This window comes from Ambystoma mexicanum, chromosome 4q (assembly GCF_040938575.1).
Source record: "Ambystoma mexicanum isolate Mex_15411 chromosome 4q, UKY_AmexF1_1, whole genome shotgun sequence".
Taxonomy (NCBI): domain Eukaryota; kingdom Metazoa; phylum Chordata; class Amphibia; order Caudata; family Ambystomatidae; genus Ambystoma; species Ambystoma mexicanum.
The window spans coordinates 393,635,400-393,660,880 of NC_090928.1; the positions used below are offsets into that span (position 1 = coordinate 393,635,400).

A 25,481-nucleotide genomic window follows, 5' to 3' on the forward strand; every position below is an offset into this window, starting at 1 on the left:
AGGGGTATGGTAGGGCTAGTAGAAGAGGACGTGGTAGAGGCAGAGGCAGCCCCAGTAAAGGAGGCGGCACGCCTCCACCAAAGCAGTGACGCTCATTTCAGGGTCCCTTCCCATGCAAACCCAGTAGGGGGACGAATATCCAGCTTCACCCAGGCATGGGAAGGGATAACATCCGACAGATGGGTGCTGTCGACGGTATCCAAGGGGTACTGTATAGAACTACTGCAACGTCCCCGAAACAACCCTCCAAGACAAAAAGTCCACTCTTTAGAACATCAAAAGATCCTCCTCGAGGAAATCTACAATCTGCTCCTAAAGGACGCGATAGAACTCGTCCCAGGACACCAGGTAAACAAGGGTATCTATTCAACTTACTTCCTTGTGCCAAAGAAAGATTTAACAATGCGCCCAGTATTGGACTTACGGCCTGCCAACAAGTATGTCAAGCCCCAAAAATTCCGTATGACCACGCTACAAGAGGTAATCCCACTCCTAAAAAAGGGGGATTACATGGCAACCTTGGATATGAAAGATGCCTATTTTCATATTTCCATGCTCCCGGCGCACAGAAAATACTTGCGCTTCAAGGTGGACAGTCGCCACTACCAATTCAAGGTACTGCCCTTCGGGATAGCTTCAGCACCAAGGGTATTCACCAAGGTACTGGAGGTGGCAGCTGCACACCTACGCAGGGAGGCAATCCCAGTGTACCCTTATCTAGACGACTGGCTCATAACGGGGGAAACCCCAGGAATCTGCAGATCAAACATTCAGAGGACTATCGACCTCCTCCACGTCTGTCTGGTGCCAAGCACATCAAAACAGTTTCTAGGAGCTATCCTAGATACTCAGAGAGAATTGACCTTCCCTTCGGAAGAAAGAATTCGGAATATACTTCTGCAAATTCCGCATTATCAGTCAGGTCAACAGATAACAGTACGCAAAGCTATGCGGTTACTGGGCATGATGGCGTCATGCATTTACCTGGTCCCCCACGCGCGTCTTCGCATGCATCCCATGCAGGAATGGTTGGCGAAACAGTGGTCTCAGGCAAGTGGTCAGTGGGACGATCTAGTGGTCGTTTCGCCAACACTCGTACAGAGCCTACACTGGTGGACAAGAGAGAATCTCGCAAAGGGGAAACCCTTTTACGATCCCGAAGTACAGGCAGTGGTTACTACAGATGCATGCCTGACTGGGTGGGGAGCTCACCATCTCCACCACACAGCTCAGGGTCTCTGGTCTCACTCAGTAGCCAAGAACCACATCAAACTGCTAGAGCTTCTGGCAGTATTCCGAGCGCTGCAGGCGTTCGAGCCCCATCTACTGATATGGGCACTCAGACGGAACATCTTCCTGTCATCGCAACATGTTCCAGGGGAGCTCAATTCCCTAGCGGATGCTCTAAGCAGAGACCCCCTCCCAGAAGAACACGAATGGGTCCTTCACAGAGACGTAGTAGAAGATCTCTTCTCTCAGTGGGGTTTCCCCACTATAGACCTATTCGCCACAAGCGAAAACAAACAATGCCCAGGATTTGCATCCAGGTTCCCCCAAACGGACTCCCAGGGGAATGCCCTGTGGATGAACTGGTCAGGGATGTTTGCGTACGCTTTTCCACCAACTCCTCATCAGGAAGGTGGTGTACAAGATGAACAAGGAATCAATGACGCTCATCCTAGTTGCTCCCATGTGGGCGAGACAACCATGGTTTCCACACCTACGCAGGATGGCGGTGTGCAAGCCCATCAGACTCCCAGCCTGGTACAACCTTCTGTCCCAGCAACAAGGTCAAACACTGCATCAGGAACCCAACTCTATGAACCTAGCAGTATGGCTCCTGAAGTCATAGAGTTTGGACATCTCAAATTACCACAGAGGTGTATGGACATTCTAAAAGAGTCCAGGAAACCAAATACAAGACACTGTTACTTTGACAAGTGGAAAAGATTCGTTATCTGGTGCCAGAATAAACAAATCAACCCGGTTGATTGCACTCCTTCCAACGTTGTAACATACATGCTCCACCTGCTGGATGCAGGGTTGGTTTTTAACTCTCTGAAAGTACACCTGGCAGCCCTCTCGGCTTACACCACATCCCATAACAGGGTCTCGTGGTGGAAAGTACCAGTGGTTAAAGCCTTCATGGAAGGAGTAAAGAGACTTCACCCTCCTATTTCGAACCCACCGCCAGGATGGGACCTCAACGTGGTGCTAGCTAAGCTCATGGGGCCCCCCTTCGAACCCATGCATAAAAGTAGTCTCAAACACCTGACTTATAAAACGGCCTTCTTAGTAGCCATTACCTCCATAAGAAGGGTCAGTGAAATTCAGGCTCTGTCAGTGCAAGATCCTTTCTTTACTATCCACAAGGACAAACTGGTTTTACGCACACACCCTAGGTTCTCACCAAAATTCATATCCAAGTTCCATGTAAACCAGTCCATCGAGCTTCCGGCTTTCTTCCAAAACCCACAATGCTCGGCTGAGGTGAAACTACACACCCTAGATGTGCGTAGGGCGGTCTTATACTATGTAAATAAAACCAGACCGCTAAGGAAAACAGATCAACTGTTTGTCTCCGTAGCTACAGGCAGAGAGGGGGATCGCGTCTCTAAGGGCGCTATCTCTAAGTGGATTATCAACTGTATACAGCTGTGTTACTCTCTTTCTAAAAAGACTCTGCCGTTTACACCAAGGGCCCACTCTACTAGAGGCATTGGGGCCACTCCGGCTTTCATTGCAAATGTTCCCCTCGACACCATTTGCAAAGCAGCTACTTGGAGCTCTATTCACACTTTTACTCAGCATTACTGCATTGACACTCATTCCAAGACAGATACACAAGTGGGACAAGCGGTTCTAAGACACATGTTTGCTCATGACCCTTCTCACATCCCACCTCCTTCTTCTGGTACTGCTCGCTAATCTATGCACAGCATGTGATCTAAGCAGATTCCACAAGCCTCAGAAGGGATACATTACTCACCGTAATCGTATTTCTGATGCTTGTATCTGCTTAGATTCACATGCGACCCACCCTTCCTCCCCTCCGAGAGAAGGCGCATGGTTGCTTGTAGTCTTACCTTTCTGTCTATCTGCTTGGACTATCTGTACTCACGCTACTCCTCATGCTACCTCATGTCAGGAAAAACACAATCTGGGGATCCTAGACGCGTGAGGGATCATGGGTACAGTGGACGTCACACTAGGGATAGTATTACTGGCACGCCCTGTGTCGACGCCCTTTTTCGATTTTCGAAAAACAAACTGTAATACTCCGCAGCTTCCACTAGATGTCGGCCTATGCACAGCATGTGAATCTAAGCAGATACAAGCATCAGAAATACGATTACGGTGAGTAATGTATCCCATATATATCTCCACAGGGTCTATGAACATGCCCTGAAGAAGGCAGACTGATTCCACATTGGACTGCCGAAACGTGCTGCACCCGGGGACCCTACTTGACTACCGGAATCTCCAACATAGTATCCAGTTGCTACATGTAGACCACTCCCGTCGGCATACCCCTTATATAAAATTAACTTTATAAAATTAAACATAATATTTTTTCTGTGTATTCAAACAACCCCTGAGTGATGGGGTGTGAACAGAAATAAAGTATATAGGCATTTCAAGATTGTGAATCATTGAAGTGCAAGGAAATAAATACATTTGTAACTTCTCCACTTTTACCTTAAAAGAGATTGGATTCCTCTTTCTTCAATACTTGTCTTCTATATATACAGGCACTAATGTCAGGTTCCCATTGAATATATCAGTTAAAGGTAGGCCCAGGGCATGGGAGCAGTGTTGTGGCTCAAGGTAGATATAAATTTATAGTCTTTAGTCTTGTCTGGTTGTGTTGGTTGTAGTCTGTTCTTTTCCCTTTTTAAAAAAAAATGTTTTATTGGTTTTCTGGTACACAGTTAAGTGTGTTACATTATGTCATGAATTACATTAGTACATCTTAGATATTCTTACCCACCCTCAGTAGCTCCCTAGCCCCAACATGTAACAAAAAAAGGAAAAAAAAACAAACGACTTAGTCACAGGGTCCTAATGCCTGGATCGTAGGTGTCCAAGGTCAATGTCGCTGGAGAGGTTGTGCATTTGGCAACCATTCGCCTCTCAGGTTCACTAATTCATCTTCATCTAGTCTCACGTTTAGTGCCATGCTTTCAGGGAGGCCTGTCGTCTGGGGAGGGGAACAGTTGCGGAATTACATTCCATGTCATGATGTCCACAGAGCCTTCCCTTCTTCCTGTCCGTAGGGCTTTGTGCCACACTGCCGTCTCTTCTATTGTCCACATTTTGAGATCTTTCCACCACAACTCTATTTCCGGTCCGTCTCTTGTTTTCCACTTCATCGCTATCCGTCGCTTGGCTAGTGCCTATGCCAAGTTTATCATCTTTTCCATCGCCTTATTTTTATTTGGGTCGCTGTAGAGTCCCAGGAGAGTATGTTCTTTTCCTTAACTATACTGTCAGCCAGCAGGAATTGTCCCAATTCAAGATGGAGGTTTCATTGAACAGCAATGATTGTCCAGTGATCATTGTGAGGTAGTTTGGAATCCCTGGAAAGGTTCTAAACTGCCTTTCATTCAAGTCAAAACTAAGGAAGGTCACAGCTACATGAGGCTCCAGAGAAAATATAAAGAAACTGAAGTGTAGCAGAAGTCTGGAACAAGTTACAAGAATCTACTGCCAGAGAGATCCAGTGAATGACTTTACAAATTAGATAAAGAAATGCAATGTTTTGGTAGGACACTTTATGAAATGGGAATAGCGCTGTGTGTCTCATATGGCACTTTAAATGGAAATGATCTGATTAATACAAAGACTTTTACATGTTGAAGTTTGTTTTCTTGACCAACTTAAAGTTAAAAGATGAATTGCCTTAGGGAACACATGGCGGATCTAGCGCGTGAGCATCCGGTTGTTAGTGACTTACGCGTTGTGGAAGCCACGTGCACGCAATCGTCTGCCAATTGTAAATAGTTTGTAAATAGCAACAAGAGCGCGCAGAGCTTTTCGTTTGCTGGCACTATAGAGTAAAGGACCTTAAGAAACGTTGCAGCGTCGTTTTGTAAGTATTAGAAAGACCGTGGTGAGAAATGCTGAAGACTCCTTGTGAGCTGTGCAGCTTAAATGAAGAGAGGGAGTCGTAGAGGTGTCGGAAATTAGGGGTCGGTGCATTAGAGACAGAATAAACAAGATTGTACTTGTTTAGAAAACATGCAGTGAGGAAAGCACCTAACACAAGTAGCGACGCACAATTGAGGAATTCATTTTGCATCTGTGAAAGAAAAAGTAAGAAAGTCTATTGGAAGAAAAAGATATATATATATATCTACATTAGTAAAAGGTTGCAGCAAAATTTCTTCCAACTCGAAGGAGAACAGAGCGAGCAATTCAGCAAAAATAGAACACATGTTGAAGTTAAGTGACAAAGAAAATGTGTAAGACAAGTTAAATCCTTTAATAAAAAGAACACTAGTAAAGTCACTTCAGAAATAAGAACTTCCACAAATGAGCAGAGTCTAAAAGAAAATATAGATTCTTCAACTAAGAGTTACCTCCAAGCTTGGGGGTATGTAGTCCGGTAATCAAGGGCGAAAGGGAGTTTAAGTAAAAGGGTTACCAGAGAGATTAAAATTGTCTAATATCACTCCCCCCTCTCCTCCCCAACCTCCCCGATCCCCCCTGCTGCCCCTCCACCCCAAGTCGGTCAGCTCAGTCGTTGTAAGTAAAAGACTGCTGGGAGGACCGGGCTAAGGGGTCTGGAGGACTCTTGTCTGCTCCTGCAGTATTCAGCGCTGGGACCTGATAACTAATCCTTTATCAAGCAGGACTTGATGAAGATTAAGGCTAACCACACCCTTTGGATCTTCTATTTCTCTTTTTTCCGATTTTCAAGGTTTATCTCGCCAAGGTGCTGTCCCTTGGTAGCATGTTACTTAATGTCTTAATTGTTGTTGTAGATTTCTGTTTGTGATGACTAGAATGTGTAAATAAAATCCGGCTACATTTCGTAATTCTTTAATTGTTTTGAACCATCTGTTGATTCTTTTTGTTGTTTTGTGTTTGTTTTAGGATTGTACCATACATGTAGAACTGGATATCTCTCTAAGATACCCATTCTCGTATACTTCATTTGAGTAAGCAGGCAATTAAGAAAAGCTCAATGGTGGATTATTTTGTGTTATATAGTTTGTCATTGTGGGTTATAATGTTCTCCTGTTCGACATCTCCACAACAGGAGAGTTAGCTTTAGTTTAAAGCTTCGGTATTCAAATTGTACACTTTTGCCCAGCGGTCTATTTCGGAGCGCCTAGGATCACCACTATTAGGCCAACTCACTGGTATGTCCTGGCGTCTTCCTCAGACTTGCTGCTTCTGTTTCATGCATCGGGGTCTTACCGACATTTGACCACTTTGGTCAGCCTCCTTCTGCTCGTGTTGTCTGTCAGTGGAGCGCCCGCTGCTCCACACATGCTCCGGTGTAGACTTTGCACCGGAGAGAGATACAGGACACAGAGAGCTTCTCTCTCCTTTGGGACAGCTGGCCTCCAAACCACTTCCCTCTGCTCATCCTCTGCATCTGGTTGGATACCAGACCTCCACCAAGTTTTTTGCACGCCAGCTCCAACCTCAGCCTTCTCCTTTTTCTACTTCTCAATGGCCCACACCTGAAAGGCCTTTAAATGTTTAAAGGTCCCACTCAGGTGTGGGTCATTATAACAGCTAGACCGCACATTAGAATTGTGCAACTCTATGCCCCTCTTCCTCGTCTCAGTTCTAAGAGCACATTATACTTGAAGACCATAATGTTCTTAGTTTTAAAAACAAAATCATCAATTTTATAAACGGCCATTGGGACCGTAGGACCATTAGGGAAATTGCTAAGGGGATTCTCTGATTCCTCCTGACCCGAATCCCCCTTCCATGTGATCCTCATGCATAATACCACCCCGCAGGGACAAGATCAGGTAGCGGCTGCCTTTCGCTGGCCACATGAGAAGGGTTCCGGGCCATGGTTTTTGGGAGGATCACCTCTGATTAATCCTAGGTGTCTTAACCCGAATGTGTCTAACGTGAGGCAGGCTACTCTTCGCCAATCTCTCTAGCTTTGGCGCATAGCTGAGGAGTGGTGGGGTGGTGCGGTATTTCTGGTCTTCCTTGATTTCTCTGCTATTGCCCTTTTATCTGTGATACTGTCCCTTAGTGCGTTTCTTTTAATCCTCCTTGCTTTTCCTATCGCGTCCCTTTGTGTCGGTCATTGGCAGTTGAATAACCATGTTTTTATTCCTTTTCTGAAGGTTAGGTGGTCTTCTGTGGTTTCAATTTCCTCGTGCATTGTGTTCCATAAGTTAGCAATTAAGCGTGATGTACTTTGGTGGTTGCATGTAGTATGTTGTTTGTGTATGTTCTTGGCTGTTTTTTTTCCAAACATTATTCATATGTTATTTATTCATTGTCTTGCATTATCAACCCCCTATCTTTTTAGTGCTCTCAACTGCTTGATGAAAATATGAAAGATGACTTCTTTGAAGAAATAACAGAGGAGTATGAAGATGTTCGACAAGACCACTATGAATCCTTGAAGGTATAGACAATATAAGAATTGTCCATGTTTTTATTTTACCTACAATGTCGCTATGGGTTGATATATAACTGCTAGCCCATTCTCCAGCTCCCTTAGATGCTTTTATCATGTGCCTTTACTGTCAGAACTGGAGAGTCCCTAAAGTTTTGGCTTAGGAAATAGACCACCAATACCATCCTTCTGGGCTTATCCTCCAACACCCCCCACTAACACCGTCCTACAGGTGCAGTCTTTGCACATGCTTGCCCCTTTAGTGATAGAAAATATGCACCACATTAGCAGCCGATCTAATCAATCTTCTATCTAGATTCCTCATCCCTTGAAATATCACCACATGCAGCAGAAATTCAGATAATTTGTAAGCCTCCATTGCATGTGCCTGGCTGTACACATACTGTCATGGCACCCGTTGGTGCGGCTGACTCCTGGAAGAGAGTTGACCGTACCTTAATGGAGCTGCATGAGCCCCATGAACCCAGTTCCTCTGTTTCCTGCATGCACAGGTGCTAGGACTAAGCCGACGCCATCCTTTTTCATCTTGTTTTACTCCTCACCCTGACATGTCTCCCCCAACAAATATTACGCTTTAAGCTGTGCACGGACTGCAAGCCCCAAATGTTGGTGTGGGACCTGCAATATTGCTTAGTCTGTGTCCTAGTCACAACACTAATATCTGTGTCTCGTGCAAGTTGAAATGCTCAAAGGTTGTAAGGGAGTATATGATAAAGATGATCACCATGCTCAACAAACCACACCGGCCCGCCACCCTTTCATTCCCTCTCCTAACTGTGTGCCCTTCTGGAGCCTTGTGGAAAAAGGAGTCCCATCTCTCACAGCAAGTTCTCCTCTAAGTATGGAGCCTTCTCCTCCTTTTGGATACCTATTTATGGATGCTGTATCTTCAGATGTAACAGAACCTGCTTTGCTTTCTATTGGTAAGGATACTCCCTTCCACGCTGCCTCTTCTATTCCAGTAGAATGGGTGTTAGGTCAGCCATGCCGGAATACTTCAAGTAGAAGTTGGTGCCTCAGACTCCAGATCCTGCTTTACCTTCACTGAGGCGCAGAGGTTTGCTATTACCCATCAATACACACCACCAGACTTTGTTCCTTGGTCTGATCTTATACTGGTGCTGCACTGGAAAGGCTTTGGGGCTGGATTTGTTTGACTTCAAACAAATCCAGGAAACAATAACGCTGTGCACAAATTGCAGAAAGACAGCACTTTAATGCATGCAGTTATGGGCTGGGAGGTCAGCCAGTCTCAAGTGACGAAAAGGCTGAGAATGCTCAACCTGCCCACATCGGGCCACAATTCTTATAGACAGAAACCACACAATTACAATAATAATCCAGACATTAAGTAGATGCAAATCCTTATTCTCCTACTGGCTCTTACCGTTTAAAAACCTACAGATCAACATACATTACCCTGCTCTGTTGTTTAGTACATTACATGTGACATTCCAAATTCATCCCCCTGCAGATGACCTAACAAGGCAATTAGCAAAAGTGAAATCAGCACTTTGTGGCAACAAATAGTAGATACACAAACATCTTTTCGAGGGGATTGGGTCCTCCGACGTATTCCATAACTATAACCGTAATCACCACAGCTGTGCTGCTTCGGAAAATTTTCAGCGTCTGCGTCCTGCGTCGATGACATCGATGCGCCGTCCTCGAGGACTTCCTCAGACGGCCGATGCCACCCGATGTGATAAGTAGGACGCACGACGCCCGCAGCCTCAGTTCCGTTTTTTCCGCGAACATGTTTGCTTCGTGAATCTCGGTACGCCTCGACTCTTTGGAGTTTCTGTTGTTCATCTCGGTTCTTCGAACCTATTTGTGTACGATTTATTTGTGAAGATGTCTACCTAGTCTTCCACACCACGTCCGGGCTTTAAGAAGTGCGGGGACTGTGGGTCGAAGATGTCGGTCACGGACTCGCACGACGCCTGCCTCTGGTGCCTCGGGAGTTGGCCCATGACACGGATGACTGTGTCGACTGCCAGTCACTCATGTCGAAAGCCTTGCGGGAGCGCAAGAAGAAGTTATCGGTAGGTAAGGTGTCCAAGCCCCAGAAGTCGAGGCCTGCGGGGCTTTCGACGGACGACTCGAGGGGCGACTCTGTGCATCGTCGTCGGAAGTCCAGTGGGTCTCGGTCCCGGAGTCTGTCTCGCCACTCCTCTGCCTCTTCAAGGCACTCCCAGAAGCGCCGTCATCGGTCGCCTTCCCCGTCCTCATCCAAGGGCTCCGCCCGTCGGCGGGTCGCTTATCCCACCAAGCATGCGACACCGGAGGAATGGGCTTCCTTCGGGAAGAAAATGTTGGCGATTCTCGACTTATGTTACGGGTCTCTGAGTACTTAGGATGGTCTGCTCCCCCAGGGGAGTTTGTTCAGGATGACCTTACGGATATCCTCAACATTGGTCCACCAAATGACCCGGTACTGCCATTCCATATGGCTCTGCAAAGAAGGGTGGCAGCGGCTTGGACTGCTCCGGAGAGTCTCCTGGCAGTGAGCAAGTCTTTGCCGCGAAAAAAACGCCCAGCCAGTAGTGACCCCTGCTACTTGTCCAAGCAACCTACACCAGAGAGTTCGGTGGTGCAGGCGGCTACGGCCCCGGCAAAGCAGGCGTCGTACCCTACCATCCCTCCTGATAGGGACGACAAGCGTTTTGACGGCTGGGCGAAGAAATTGTTTTCTGCAGGGGGTATGGCGCTTCAGGCGACCAACTCCATTTGTGCCTTGTCTCGTTTCACGCACACTCTGTGGAACTGTGTGCCTTGGCGGCTGAACATATTCCCGAAGGGGATGAACGCGATGGTTTCCTTGCCATGGTTCAGGATGGCAAGGATGCTATGTGTGAGGCCGTTCAGTCGGGTTTGGACATGGCAGATTGCGTCAGCCGGTCCATGGCGGCGAGCACCGTGATACGCAGGTTTGCGTGGTTGCGGAAGTAGGGGTTTGCTCCTGATGTGCAGGCCCGGCTCCTCAACATGCCCTTTGACGGGGAACATCTTTTTGGCAGCAAGGCTGACGAGAGCCTTGAAAGGTTGCAGACCTCCAAAGCTGCAGTGAATTTGTTGGGCGCTGCAGTTCGACAACCTCTGCCTTTTCGTCCTAGGGGACAGCAACGGAGGGGAGGTTCCTTTCATTATTACTCATCCTTTGGTAAAGCGAGAAGAGCTGCCAGTCAAAGAGGCCACCGTAGGAGTGCTAGAGGTGGAAAACAAGGTACTCGAGGTGACAAGGCCGCTCAGGCTGTTGCCTCTTTGCCCTCAGGCACCGCCGCAGCCGCTTCAGCTCAGTCATGAGGCCATGTCCCATGGTTCGCCGGTTGGGGGAAGGCTGGCGCAGCGTCTTGCAGAGTGGTGCGCCATTACTTCAGATGTGTGGGTTCTGGAGATCATAACCCACTGTCTTCCTTTCCGGCAGATGCCTGAAGACAATCCAACGGGGAATCTCTCTTTGAATAGTCTGGATCCGCTCCTTGTGCAGGAAATTCAATCCCTGCTGGAGAAAGGCGCCATAGAACTGGTGCCTGTAGCAAAGAGGAACAAGGGATGGTATTCCCCTTATTTTTTGATTTCCAAGAAAGAGGGGGGGTATTGAGACCCATCATGGACTTGCGCGGTTTGAACAAACTCCTCAGGAAGGACAAGTTCAAGATGGTTACTCCCTCTCAAGTGCTCCAGGCCCTTCAAGTTCAGGACTAGTTGGTGTCTCTCGACCTCAAGGACGCTTATTTTCATGTGCCGATACATCCAAAGCACAAGAAGTACCTGAGGTCTGCGATTGGCGACTCGCACTTTCAGTTTTGGGTCCTGCCGTTCGGATTGACCTCCGCCCGAGGGTCTTCACCAAGCTCATGGTAGTGGTGGCAGTGCACCTCAGGAAAGGGGAGATTCACGTCTACCCCTACCTGGACGATTGGTTGATCAGGGCCCGCTCTCCCAAGCAAGTCCTGGATCATGTCAGTCACCTGCCATTCCCTCCACAAGCTGGGCTTCTCCCTCAACTTAAAGAAGTCCCATTTGACACCAACTCAGAGGCTCCAGTACATCGGAGCAGTGCTCAAACCGTCCCTGGGGCAGTGTTTTCCTCCCCAGGTGAGGGCTCATCACATTCAGCAGATGGTGCACAAGTTTCAACTTGCCCAGACTCTCCCAGCGTTCGAGTTCTTGAGACTGCTCGGCCTCATGGCATCCTGCATTCTTCTGGTGCCAGAGGCCAGGTTGCGGATGAGATCTTTGCAATGGTCACTCAAGCTCCAGTGGTCTCAGTCCTCCGGCAGGATGTCGGACCCTGTTCAGGTGACGTCCTCGGTCGCCCAGGACCTTCTGTGGTGGGCCGACGAAGGCAATCTGATGATGGGGGCTCCATTTTGGCTGCCCTGGCCGGAGGTGACGATTGTGACGGACGCATCCCTCACGGGATGGGGAGCTCATGCCAACGAGTTGACAGTCAGCGGTCGTTGGTCTCCGTCGGAGTCCAGACTCCATATCAATCTGTTGGAGCTGAGGGCCGTCAGGGTAACCCTCAAGACTTTTCTGCCGACTGTGCGATGAAAGAATTTACTGATCCTGACGGACAACACGGTGGCCATGCACTACCTCAACAAAAAGAGGGGGCAGGGTCACTTCCTCTGTGCAGGGAGGCAATGCAGCTCTGGTTCTGGGCAATCCAGCAGGAAGTTTCGATCTCGGCAGTTCATCTGGCAGGAGACGAAAATGAGATGGCGGACGCTCTGAGCAGGCAGAGCGAGATCTCTCACGAGTGGGAGTTGGCTCAGGAGATTCTCCTGGAGATCTTCGCCCGTTGGGAGACCCCTCAAGTGGATCTCTTCGCCTCCAGTGTCAACCGGAAGTGCGAGCGGTTCTGCTCGCGGGAATTTCCTCCAAACGGATCCTTAGGAGACGCATTTGTGGTGGAGTGGTCATTCCCACTGCTGTACACGTTTCCTCCAGTCCCCGTCATCCCGCAAGTACTGCGGAGGTTACGGAGGTTCGGTTCCTGCATGATCCTCATTGCTCCGGCATGGGCCCGGAGGACGTGGTACCTGGACCTTCTCGACTTGTCCATCTGTCCTCCACGTCGTCTTCCCTACCGAGACGATCGGCTCCCACGGGAGGGGGGTCAGGTTCTCCATCCAGAGGTCAGGTCCCTCAACCTTCACGCTTGATTTCTGAAAGGTTGAAGTATAAGGATTGGGACCTCCCTGAAGACGTGATGGAGGTGTTGCTTTCGGCCAGAAGGCCAGCAACAAAGTCCCCGTACCGTTGCCGTTGGAGTAAGTTCTGCGATTGGTGCAGGGTTGAGAATGTGGATCTTTTGCATGTGAAATTCCCATGGTTCTGTCTTTTTTGCTTTCTTTGGCCCACAGGGTGTCACGCTTTCCCCTCATTCCGTCCCTATTTCACAAGCATCTAGGTCAGACAATACTCACACTCTATCTAGAACAGGCAACACTCACAATGCACCAGTTACCCCGCCAGGTTTCCATTCCCTGTCACTCACAGTGGACGGGTGTCACGTGAGCGGGTTTACCCCAAGGGCCACATAAGCAGACTCAAGGGTTCCCCGTTTCTTCACTGGCGTCTGCCATGGCGTCTGCAGGAGGGAGCTCGCAGGCGCCGACTACAGGATGCTGCGCGCAGAAAGTAATTTCCGCGATCATGGAGATCATTGAGATCAAAACAACGCTCACGTGCCGCGTCTGCGGGTCACGTGACGCGTTCATCCGTCTCACTCGCGGATCAGGTGACGCGGAAGCCTCCACTACTTAAGCGCTGAACTCCCGCATGTCTGCGCTTCATAGCTGTTCTTTGGAGGACTCTGTACGGCGTTTGGATACTTTGTGTTTCACGGCTTTTGACCCTTGGACTGTTTCCGGATTTGCTTTGTTCACGTCTTTTGGCTCTGTTTGCTGGATCATCTTGAACTCGGATCGCCTTTTGGACTGTCTTGGATTGCCCTGAATTGGACTTGGTATTTTTCTTCTTCACTGCATTATGTTATCAAGTACTTTGAATTTTGGTCCTTTCGTTTCATCAAGTTACAGGAGGGCAAGTTGGGTTTTAACCCAGCCTACAGTTCTTCTCCCCATTGTCATCGGGGAAACCAGCTCACGTGCCCCTCCACGGAATTATCAACCATCATAGGATTCTGGGCTTCCTCACCCATCAGCTTAGGTAAGCCCTGCTCTTTATTCTGCTTGTTTGCTTGTACTGTGCTCATTTGATTGCTAATAAAGGTTTTCCTTTACAGCTGCCTTGGGTTTCAACATTTCTGTGGTTCCGGGCTTCAAGAACTACCCACCTGTGGCCTCAATGATCTCATAGGCAGTAATCTTGTATTCTCTCTCTGTGGTACTTGGGGACAGAGGTTTCAATACTCTTCACGACAATCAAGCAACCTGACACAGGGGCCTTCAAGTGGGCATCATTAAAGTCTACCTGGCGGCGCTGTCCATATTTAAGCGCTCGTCTGAAGAGTGTTTCTATTTTAAAATTCCTTTAATTTCTCAGTTTCTGAAAGGGCTCACTAATGTGTTCCCTCCGTCACCTTTCCAGGTGCCCGGTTGGGATTTGAACCTTGTTCTCAAGTTTCTGATGGGTGCTCCGTTTGAGCCTTTGCATTCATGCCCTTTGAGACTGTTAACTCTGAAAACTGTATTTTTAGTTGCGGTCACTTCCGCTCGCAGAGTGAGTGAGTGAGTTACAGGCACTTTCAGTTAAACCACCCTTCACTGTGTTTCATAAGGACAGGGTTGTCCTTAGAGCTCGTCCTTCTTTTCTTCCGAAGGTGGTGTCGGAATTTCATTTAGGCCAGAAGGTTGTTCTTCCGGCATTTTATCCTCCTCCACATCCTGGTAAGGAAGAGGAGAGGCTCTATAGACTTGATCCTAGGAGCGTGTTAAGCTTTTATATTTCACGCATGTCCCGGGTCAGAGTGGACGATCAGCTCTTTATTGGTTACGCTGGAAAGCGTTTGTGACAGGCTGTGACGAAACAGACTTTGTCTTGCTGAATTATTTTGGCTATCTCTGAGTGTTACCGCTTGGCGGGTAAGGACTCCCCGGTCGGCTTACGGGCCCATTCTACCAGGGGTATGGCTGCCTCTACTGCTCTGCAGAGGGTGTTCCTATTCGCAACATCTGTGATGCAGCCACCTGGGCTTCGGTACATACTTTTGTACGTCACTATTCCCTCGATTCCATCCGGGGGCAGGATCTGGCCTTTGGCAAGGCGGTCCTTTACTCTGCAATTTGATTGGGCATGCTAAATTTCTGTTTTCTAAATTCTTTTCCCACCTCCTTGCATTGGTACTGCTTTGGGAGTCTGTCATAGATATAGAATACGTCGGAGGACCCAATCCCCTCGAAGAACAGGTTACTCTTACCTGGTAATGTTCTTTCGATGGGATGGTCCGACGACGTATTCCATATCGCTTCCCTGCTACAGAATTTCTTATGCGATTGCAACTTACGTTTCCGCAAGGCTTTGTGTGTCAGACTGGCAGAAGACTGGTGGCACACGTTCTGGGAAGAAAACTACAACTGAGGCTACGGGCGTTGTGCGTCCTACTTATCACATCGGGTGACGTCGGCCGTCGGAGGAAGTCCTCGAGGACGGTGCATCGCCGTCATCGACGCAGGACGCAGACGCCAAAAATGTTCCGAAGCAGCACAGCTGTGGTGATTACTGTCATAGATATGGAATACTTCGTCGGACCATCCCATCGAAAGAAAGTTACCAGGTAAGAGAGTAACTTGTTCTTCTCATGACACCAGACAACTTGGCACCCTAGGCCTTGCAGCTTCCTCACTGTGAAACATATGTTTGCAACTACCTTATTGATACATGATGCTGTCCCCATTATTGAGTTAAACCAAGCACAGAAACTGTTAGTTTGCTGGATGTTCATCTCACCTGGGAAAAATGGGAGAGGGAGTGAGAGAGACACCACCCACTGTAGAGAAGTAATTATTTGTACTAGCAGACCGCTCTGTCACAAACTCGACAGTCCTAAGACTTCACTAAAGGGCAGTAGATAAAAAGAAAGCCTGAGTCTGTATTTTGTCTGTGCCTTCGACCTGACGCCTAAATCACACCAGGACATGTCTTTTGCAACTATTGTATTTCCGTTTGGCTAATGCTAAAAGTATGAATCGTTATTATTCTATATGTTCCAGTTCCCTGAGAAAACCTTCATGAGACAGGATAAGATTAACTCATCTTTGAGACAATAACTAATATGATTAACATTTGTACTGCCTGGCCATCCAGCCGCGTACTTGGCAACTTGACAAGTTCTCTGGGATGCAGAAGAAACAAGACCTAATAAAAATAAAAAAAATGGCAGAATCACTAAAACAAAAAGGAATCCTCATGTTTTGAGTATTGTGGCAGTCTGTATTTCCCTTTACGTTTAGGACATTGCATTTGTATATGAACAACATTGTGTCCCCTTAATCAGCTATGAACATTTGGCACCGCCGGCACCTGCAATGACACCACTGGTGCTTCATTAGGTGCTGTTGGAGGTATTTGACTACCTCTCCTCTATACCTTTTCTTGGACCCTCAACGGATCACAGTCTCTATAGGAGGTTCCCCGGCCTTATTTGCTAGCAGCTTTGCTGATAAATTCAATGTCGTACCCTTAGGCCTGCAACTGACCATTGGTTTTGGTTGCCTACCATAGGAATTTCACTTGGCTTCTCTCCAGGCTTCCGGACTACTGAGAGTAGGGACATTATTTGTATGTCACTAAGGGGTAATAGCTGATGCCCCTGGCAACACCCTTCCAGTGTGCTTGCAACCACTTGCTCAAGGATCACATGAGGCATGCCACACAGAAATTAAAGATGGCTTTGAGTAGAGCCCTCTTTACTTTTGGCAGTTTTTTGTGTCATGGCCGCGGGCCAGAGTGTGCATTGATGGAGCTAGGGAGCTGCAGCAGAGTAAGGGTGAGCAGGGGTATGGGCAGGCATACAGGAAGGCGAATCTGTGGATATTTTCCAAGTACAGCACCTTCAAATTTGAGGCTGCGTCATATATTTCTGATGGAGATGCTGGAGGGAAAGCAAGGAAAGGACACTGGTTTACAGGGTTTGAAAACACAGTAAATGATGCCTCCCTAGGCATGCAAGGCATTAATGGGTAATGGACGGAGCGAATGGGGAATATAAGGTTTTACCTATTTGTAAATACGTTTTATTTATTTTTTGCTCCTTAACCTCCGTAGACATCAATGTGACATCCTACTTTTGCCATTGTGTTGAATCTTTCCTGACTTTTGTCATCTGTTTTTGTTACACTGTTCAGTCCCTATGGCTATCGGTGCAGGAGAACGCTGTCCTGCATAATACAATTCTCTGTTTGTTTTTACATGTACACATCACCTTCTGTGATATGCGGTAGAGACGCATTGTGTCTCTAATTTTGTTTTTGGTAACTTTGTAGTTAATTGCAGATATGTCCAGGATGGGCTGGTGGCAGCTGATACTTTTGTAGTTTTTTTATAGTCTTCTGATTTTATTTTTTGATTTTTTTCGGCTTAATGCCATTTAGATCATTATATACTCTGAAATGGCCGTGCCACAAGATTTTTGCCTTTCCTTGGACATCTTGTAGTTTGACCTTCTTTCAGCACTGGAGTGGCCTGATTTTCCATCTATAATAAGCCCCTTTCCAGGAAAATCTCCAGCTTTTGCAGGCAAAGTGGCAGTCTGTGTGTGTGGTTGGATGTAGGGGCTGGGTCTTTATGGAGCCAGTCAGCATTCATACCAAAGTGTGTCTGTTTCTGGACTGATTCAGTGACCAGAGGCTTTCCCGGATTGGACAGCCTGTGCCAAGTTTGAATGGTGCAGATGCTTGCCGTTTGTGGGCTGGGGGCAACTTCAGCCCCAATCTTCCGCTGTAGCCTCGTAACTCAATTTTGGTAGATCACCAGCAGCCCTTCCTTCACTTGCCCGGTGAAGCCTCACCTCTCTGTAGATCTCAAAAAGACCTTAATCAGTGCTTCGACCACTGGAAATGTCAGAACACCCAGTCCCTAACTCTGCTTGAAGATCCAGCCACTAGAAGCACTCAGAACAGTCGTAGAACCATCCTGTCAGCTAGCAAGATGTCCTCCTGGACTACATTGCTGCAACGCTTGCTGTCCTAAGTTGGAACTTTGCAGATCCTCAGCTTATGGAACAATAAGCATTTCCCTGAAGTTGCAGATCTCCACCACAAAGGAGGTGTCTTGCAGGACCAGTTTCTTTGTTCCCGTAACGTGGATAGTCGTCTGCCATTTTCTTCAATTGGCCATCACTGCTCGCAGCCTGTACCACGTTCAGGGAGTCCTGAGGTCGTCCCCAGAGTGGTGGTCCTAAGTTGTTCTGTGAATGTCCAGCTGTCCAGAATCCAGTCCATCGGAGCACGGACCCACAAACTAGCCAGACCCAAGAATCTAAGGCCTGAAGCCCTCTGCGGCCGCAAGCCCTGGGCTTCCTCCAGCAGAACCAAAGCATTAATCCAGATGGCTCAGTGATATTAGGAACTCCAAAAGTGGACCCTGACCGAATCAGGGTACAGGGGGTGAGTAAACCTATGTGTTTTGTCCCCTGTCTCCATAGGGTGATATGTGTCCTAGTCCTATCTTTCTGTTGCCTAGCCTTGAATAGTGGTACTTTGCCCTGATGTCCTCCTCTGGATGGTCTCCCCTCAGGTAGTTGAATTGGAATAGGGTCTTTTAAAGATTTGCCTCCTTGTTTTTACTGAACTTTGAAACACTTAAAACTACTTGTTGGCTCAAGCCAACACTTGTGCAATCTTCCTAAAGAGACTCCTAGCCACATGAAAATTACTTTTATTGGGACCCGTGACTCTTAGGGCACTAGCAGCTTTCTTTTATAGCTAGGAAGGAAAGGTTAGAAACGTAGTTCTAATGTTTTGTATGATAATTGCTAACTTCTTTCTTCTTAACCTATTTGTTCTGAAAGTCTTGATTACTTACCTGGTTCTATTTCCCTATTCACTTGCTTTACTATTCTTGCAGTACATTGAAAGGTATTTCAACTGTATTCAAAAGTGAACTGTTATTCCTCTTAGCAGTGCACACCAAGATGAATATTTTTATTAGTAGTGAAAGTTCTAGCGTGTCCCATGTGGTGGTTCTTTGATAAGTTGTCTAAGGCCTAAATTAATAACTGTATTTTATACATTCTGCGTAATTTATTATTACGAGTGCTCTGTGTGTGCTTAACTGAACCTTTCACCACTCTCATGCCTTCCTAAGTATAAGACCTGCTTTTCAGTCACACTGCCCGGATAGAGTTTGACTAAACATTAATGTTTGTCACTGTTCATAAGGAGGCCTCTCAGATTCTGAAAATCCATCTCAACAGTGACATTAAGTCCTCCATGTGATGCTGGAAATGCATAGGAGGGATAGGACCTCCTTGCCCTTGTCCTATATCTCCTTAAACTGTGTTCCGATTATTTTCTACAAAGCAGTCCAGTTTGGACCCATGGCAGTGCAGCTCTTCATTTTGTTCTTGGTGAACAGTACTCATGGGATACCCTTAGTGCACCCTTGGGTAGGGGTTCAACTAGTGTATGTTTTGGGCACATGTCTGTTGCCCAAAGAGCAGGGTATGGCTGGTGGCAGCTTCATGCTGATATGATAGTGGCTCTAGGATCCTCTATTTTTGGGATGCCCAGCCCCTGCTATAGGAATCAATGGATTCCTGCACAAATTCAAGATGACTACTGGTGGCCTCTTTGTTTCCTTTGCCCTGCCCCCTTGTTTCTCAGTCATGAAAAGCTGTTCGTTCCCCGTGAATGGGTGTTGGGTGGAAGACCATATATGGTTCAGGGGTTGCCTCCTGCCAGACTGGCAGGAGCCTTCGCAGGGGATGCTTGTTGTGGGTACACCATTTGGTTGGAGGCTACGTGAATGGAGTGAGACGTCTATATACATTCTGTGTTGCGAGTGTCTGGTTTTGGTTGTGTGACACAGCGACTCCTTCTTCTAAAGGGGTTCCATCCTCAAGGGGTCTCGTCGAGTAAGGCCAAATAACTCCACCACTTCGCCTGCCAGGGAGTATCTTCCATCCTCTGGCATGATCCAGGGGTCCCAGATTGATCATGGATCCTGTTCTCCTTTGGCTTCCCATGTTCTTTGGGGTAGTGGGTTCTGTGGGAAAAGAAACAGATCATTATTGAAAATATTTGTGCCTAACAAAAAAGAAAGAAAGAAATTTGGACTGGGCTGTAATAGACAAGATACAGTATGCATTAACTTTCCCCTTACAGGTTGTCCAGGTGGAGGGAGTCCTCAAACAGTATTGTCTATCTACTTTAAAGAAAGCATTATGCCAATGTTCCTAATGCAACCTGCCTTTCTACAGTATATCTATGCTGTTATACAATGCTTTATGGTTCCTATGCTTTTTCATAACTGTCAGCAGTTGGTGCATTCTACATTGAATCTAAAGTATATTGTGGTACCACATAGATGTGCATCTATTTTTCAATATTAGGATAGTGTTGCCCGAGTACAAAGTGTGTTATTTATTGATGTACATAAGTACTTGAAACTTATTTTATATAAAAGAACTGTGTTTTCACAAAACATAGTGTGGGGACATTCCTTTGTGTGGGCTTAGGGATTCGCTGTACTTAAGAACCAGCCTGCATCACTGTTAGGCAGAAACCTGTGCAGTTCCCTTAGGGACCACTGCAAAAGATTTAGGACTACAGGTGGTTGGCAGTAAACCCAATTGGTAGCAGTCTGTACCACCCAGATTTACCTGGTAGCTGTGGCTGAGCAGTCAGACTTCTCTCAAGATGAGTTAGGCAGTATGCAGAGTATACACAATAGGTACAGAGAAACAGTAGTACAAGCAAACACTGACCAGAGCTTTGGTGTAAAAGTATATAATTATTTATTTAAAGACACACTTGTAATTTACACTAGCACAAAAAGAGGTAAGTAAATTCAACACACAGTCACTATTACTAGAGGTACATCCCTTATTCCTTATTAGAAAAGTCTGAGTTAACACCACTTATTTCCAGACAGAGGTGAGCGCTTAACTAAAGATGGCACTCCAATAAGTTAAGAAAAAGTGAGGGAAAAGGTAGAAATTAGGAAAAGCACACAACACAATACTTTAGAAGCACCCAGCAAGGCAGGAAAGTCAAGTCTACTTGTGAGCAAAAAGTTCAGAGGCCAGGCTCCCTCTTAGAGAGAACAGAGCACCAATGCGCCCAAGATCACACAGCTAAAAAGTCTTGAAAAGTCTTGCAGGGAGTTCAGAAAAGAATTAAGTCAGCTCAGAAAAGTTCAGTTAGCCAGCCTAGGGCCAACCCAAGTGATAAGTGGAGGCTTTAAGAGTCACCCCACACAGACCGTTGCGAGGGAGGCCAGGTGGACACAGTTCCTTCAAAGTGGAGAGGATCCTCCAGCGGGGACAGTTGTTCCTGGCAGCAGGTGCAAGTCACGGCGTCGTCCAGAGGAAGAGATGGTCTCGAAGTGGAGGAAAGCTGAAGGTCGTTGCACTGCCAGGGAAGAAACCAGCCGCAGAGTTCTCCGGTTAAAAGGTAAGACCCTTTTATTCGCGGTAGCGGAAAAACCGTGGTATCCCGGTTGCCGGGGTGCTTGACACAGGCAAGGCGGCCACGAGATGATCCGGGAAGGCGAAAGGACGGGCAAACTGGTTATCCCCACCAGTCAAAGGAAGAAGACTCTCCGGGCTGGAGATCTCCTCTGTCGTCGGGAAAAGTGATGAGACGGTTCAGCAGGGCTCCACCAGTGGTGTCGTCATTTCAGGTCGGCTCAGCTTCTCCCTCTTCGGATTCTTTAGGTCCTGTGGCGACATCTGAAGTTCCAGTCACCAAAGCCCTGCTTTTATGCAGCAAACCCCCATTCATTCAGCCTTGCTGTCAATCAAACATGCTAAGTGGTGAGCCGGGCGGCTCACCACTTGGGCCAATCACACAAGAGTGCGACTTGAGTTGCCAAGGCAACTCAGTCCAGGGTGCCTAAACCCCCCTCCCACGCCCCCTGTGGTACCCAGACAGAGTGGCACCACTTTTGGAGGCTTCTGTGGAGAAGCCCGCCAAAAAGTGGAACAAAGGGCCCCACTTGGGTTGTAGTCACAGAAGCGAACACAAAAACCATTTTGGAACCGAGTTTCGGCAAAAATTACCAACCAGGGATTTTATATTAATTTAATAAACCGGCGGTATGTTCGAGGCTATATTAAAAAAAGTAGTAGCCTCGAACAATGGGAAAATCCCATAGGAAAATATTCGCGGTCGAATATAAAAAGTAGTATCCACTGCCACCAGCCAAAACTCGATCAGGGGGGACGGGGACGTGCCCCCTCGAACAACAGACCCCGGGGCAATCGAATTGCCTCAACCAGTACGTCCACAATATGATGGTTTGTACTGGTTTCTGTTCATAATTTGGGACTAGTAAAGCCAATGGTGACTTTACATGCCCTGGGAGACAGTCCCAGGGTATGGAGTCTATGTTTGGGGGTCACTATGACACCCCTGGGTTACTGCACTGAGGGTGCTGTGTAACCCACATACCAAAAACATATGAAGCCCTATGGGGTAAAGGACCACATAGCCCATAAAACACATTCAAAGTCAAAGGAACACCTCACATCATGTCTAAGAGTGGGAGAAAGAGTCTCACTCTTAGCAGGAGAGAAAAAAATAAACCCTAAAAATCCAGCAAAGCTCCTGGGGGACTCACTAGGTTTGGGAAATTAGCCTTAACAGAGAATTCTCCCTAACAATCACCTCCCTTGAGTCTCTGCCTTGGTGGCTCGTCCATTTCTACCACATAAGAGAACCTTGTCTAGGGTGCTTTGTGCTTCTACCCTAACTGTGTAGGGGGCAAAAATACAGATAACGCACTCCAGTCTTTACACTCCAGGTAGCCCTTTTCATTGCAGGTGGGTTGCCCTGCTCCCCAGTGCCATTCTACACCCAAAGGTTTGGGTGTTAATGGAACTTTGTCACACTTGGTTTACTTCAGTTTCTATCTGTCCTGGAAGTATATGGGGCACCTTTCAATTTTTCTCCACATCACTCATAACCAGTGTCACATCCGAGGGAGGGGTCTGCAGGGTCTTCTTTTCCAACTCTTTCTTATTCACTGGGTCTTACATACTTGAAGGAGCATTTGAAATCTTGTTACTGCAAGAGTAAGGGCCAGATCTCTTGCATTCGGTCCATCTCCCACAAGCATATGTGTTACCATCATTGCCCGCGAGCGGACAGTCCAAGCTCTGATTGAGTAGGTTGTTGTTAAAAAGGGGTCTTGTGCCGAATCACACACAATATCAGTATGGATCCCACTAACCCATTTCATTCAGCAGGCATACTTGTAACTGCACCTGCTACACTTATATTGCATGAATGTCATTGACGTCAGTCATAGTAACTGCTGTAAGTTATTTGTTTTGCTTGTGGTCTTGAAGTACCTAGTTGGCTTGTCACCAACTACTACCAGGCACTTTGTTGTCTTCCAGGTCAACAGAGTCCATATAATTATGCATATGTGGCATTCATTCTGTATTTTGGAAATGTGTATAATATTCAATTCAGAAAAATTTGAAGCGTAATGGGTCATGCATAATAGACAGGAAGTTGTCATTTGAAAGTTTGATTTGGAGCTTGGGCCTCATTCTTCAGAGGCAGCTTGGTCATCAACTCTTTATTTAGATTCCTCTCCCCGGTTGAACTTTGGTGTGAGAGTTAAAGATTAAGAAATTCACAGCAATGTTAATTGCTACACTTGTATGTGATGTGCCTTTTAACAATTGATTTGTCCCAAAGTTCTGATAACTGGGACATTCCCTAACTGAATGACTCGCATGCTATCAAAAGAGGGATGAGTGGCTGAGAGGACCAACCACTCAGCCACCTGATGTTCAGGGGACACCCAGACAGACCTTCATAGTGGCTTCATGTGTCCAAAGGGATGAATTACAGGCTCAGAATCTGAAATGGAAGGCCTGAAGAAAATGACACCTGTACAGTGCATTGTGGTCTGGCTAGTAATCCTATTGGCATACATGTTGCACACTAGTCTACGACAAAGACACTGTCAAATTCACTTTGGGGATTCACAAGCTCATTATTGTCTGCAAAATGGACTAAAAGCACTTCTCAGCAACTAGATTCAGGAGTCGAAAAATTACTTTACTCAGTGCTCCTCTTTAATGCCTGAAAATAGAGAAATTAAAACGTTTGTTTGGCTAAACCTTTTAATTATGATTTTGTACAGGAAAGAAGATATTTGACATTGGAGCAAGCAAGAACCAAAGGATTATTTATTGATTGGTTATCAGAAACTCCACCAGGTTGGTACCTCCCTTTCCACTTACAAAACAATTTGTAATAGATGCCTTTTCCACCCACATATTTCTCATCTCTGAAATAGCTCCAGGTAATCCCTGCACCAATAATTATTTAAACAGCCATCACAGGGCATAATTGGGATGCCATAACCAGTTCTGTCATGGAAGCCGCTGATGCTGGATGTTATAAAGCTGGTGTGTATAGCTTGTGCATCTGTTTCAGAAATGCATGCTATGCATAGTTCGTCAGTTTAGTGGTGTGAAGAATTTTGCTTTGTTTACTTGCGGTTTTGTACTCTGCATCAGCGATCATCAATACGATTTTTCTTTGATGTACATGTACTCCACAATGCTCCTGAAAGTAGTCGTATCTTCATAATGTATTTTTCTGCCATTTCCTCAGTCGTGGAATAGACTAACAGAAGTGAAACGGCAGAAAAAGAAGGCCACAGAACCTGGCATCGGCACAACATCAATACCCTGACTGACTTCAAAGACTTTTTTTTTTAGTAGGGCAGTGTACCCAGAAATCCACACGCGTCAAAGTCCCTCAGATTGTTTTTTTCCGGCCAGCAAGCTGGTAGCCTTATGCAGAGCTCTATCTAAAATTGCAATTTGTAAAAATCCTGACCTTTGGTCATTTATACAACATTCGTCCACTCTTCGACGATTACTGAACCACGCCGAAGACAGAAAAACAGACTTCGACGGCTGCGACGAGGACGCACATGGGACTAAATACACAACCCCCGGTACCGCTTTGGTTTCTCAGTCGAAGCTGTCAAAGGCGCCAATGGGTGCGTCGGGTGTATCGGTGACACCCGCCGATTCTCAGGATCCGTAGTACTCCCCGCAACCGCGTCAGCGGCATGCGTCCAGGCATTCTATAACTAAGGGCGCCAGCACCAAATCTCACATAGACGCTCCTTCTAAGGGCGTGACGACGCTCAAGAAAACTCTGGTTGCGCCAAATTTTTCGACGCAGCCACAGTCTCAGCCTAAACTCCTTCCCGTAATGCCGACCATCAGCAAAAACCTGTCAAAGATTGTCTCGGCGGCTGGTAAACACAAGGATACGTCGAAAGACGCATATGAATGCCCGGAAGGGCTGGATAGGCCTAAAAGTACGTCAAAAGAGACCCCAGAACACCCTAAAGACCGACCAGAATTTACAGAGAGTCCCCAGTCTTTGTCTAAGACTGTTACACTCACCTGGTATCCACGGGGACGCCACCCAGCCCTGGTTGGATGATTTGCACTCTCGAACCCTCTCCTGTCCCTTGGTAAGGCCTCTGGTTAAAGATGGGTCTTAATATTGTAAAAGGTGGATTCTCCGTCCTACTCCTCGTGGCAGGGGCACGTAGATGTGGGGGGCAAGCAGCGACCAAGTTACTTCACTGGTGCACTTGGGCAAGGGGCAAGGGTCATGACAAAGACTCCCATTGAAAAAGCTTGACGTTCTAGACTACAGGATCCTCTAGAGGATTC

At 47.0% G+C, this 25,481-nt stretch overlaps 1 protein-coding gene across 1 annotated transcript in view; it reads left to right on the plus strand.

Moving 5' to 3' along the window:
* The window catches only part of MTR (5-methyltetrahydrofolate-homocysteine methyltransferase), a 1,960,411-nt gene that overhangs the window by 1,519,271 nt on the left and 415,659 nt on the right, over positions 1–25,481 (plus strand). Inside the window, exons 26-27 of the mRNA XM_069607970.1 lie at positions 7,514–7,612; positions 23,921–23,996. Coding sequence (XP_069464071.1) covers positions 7,514–7,612; positions 23,921–23,996 — 175 coding nt within the window. The remainder of the gene's footprint in view (positions 1–7,513; positions 7,613–23,920; positions 23,997–25,481) is intronic.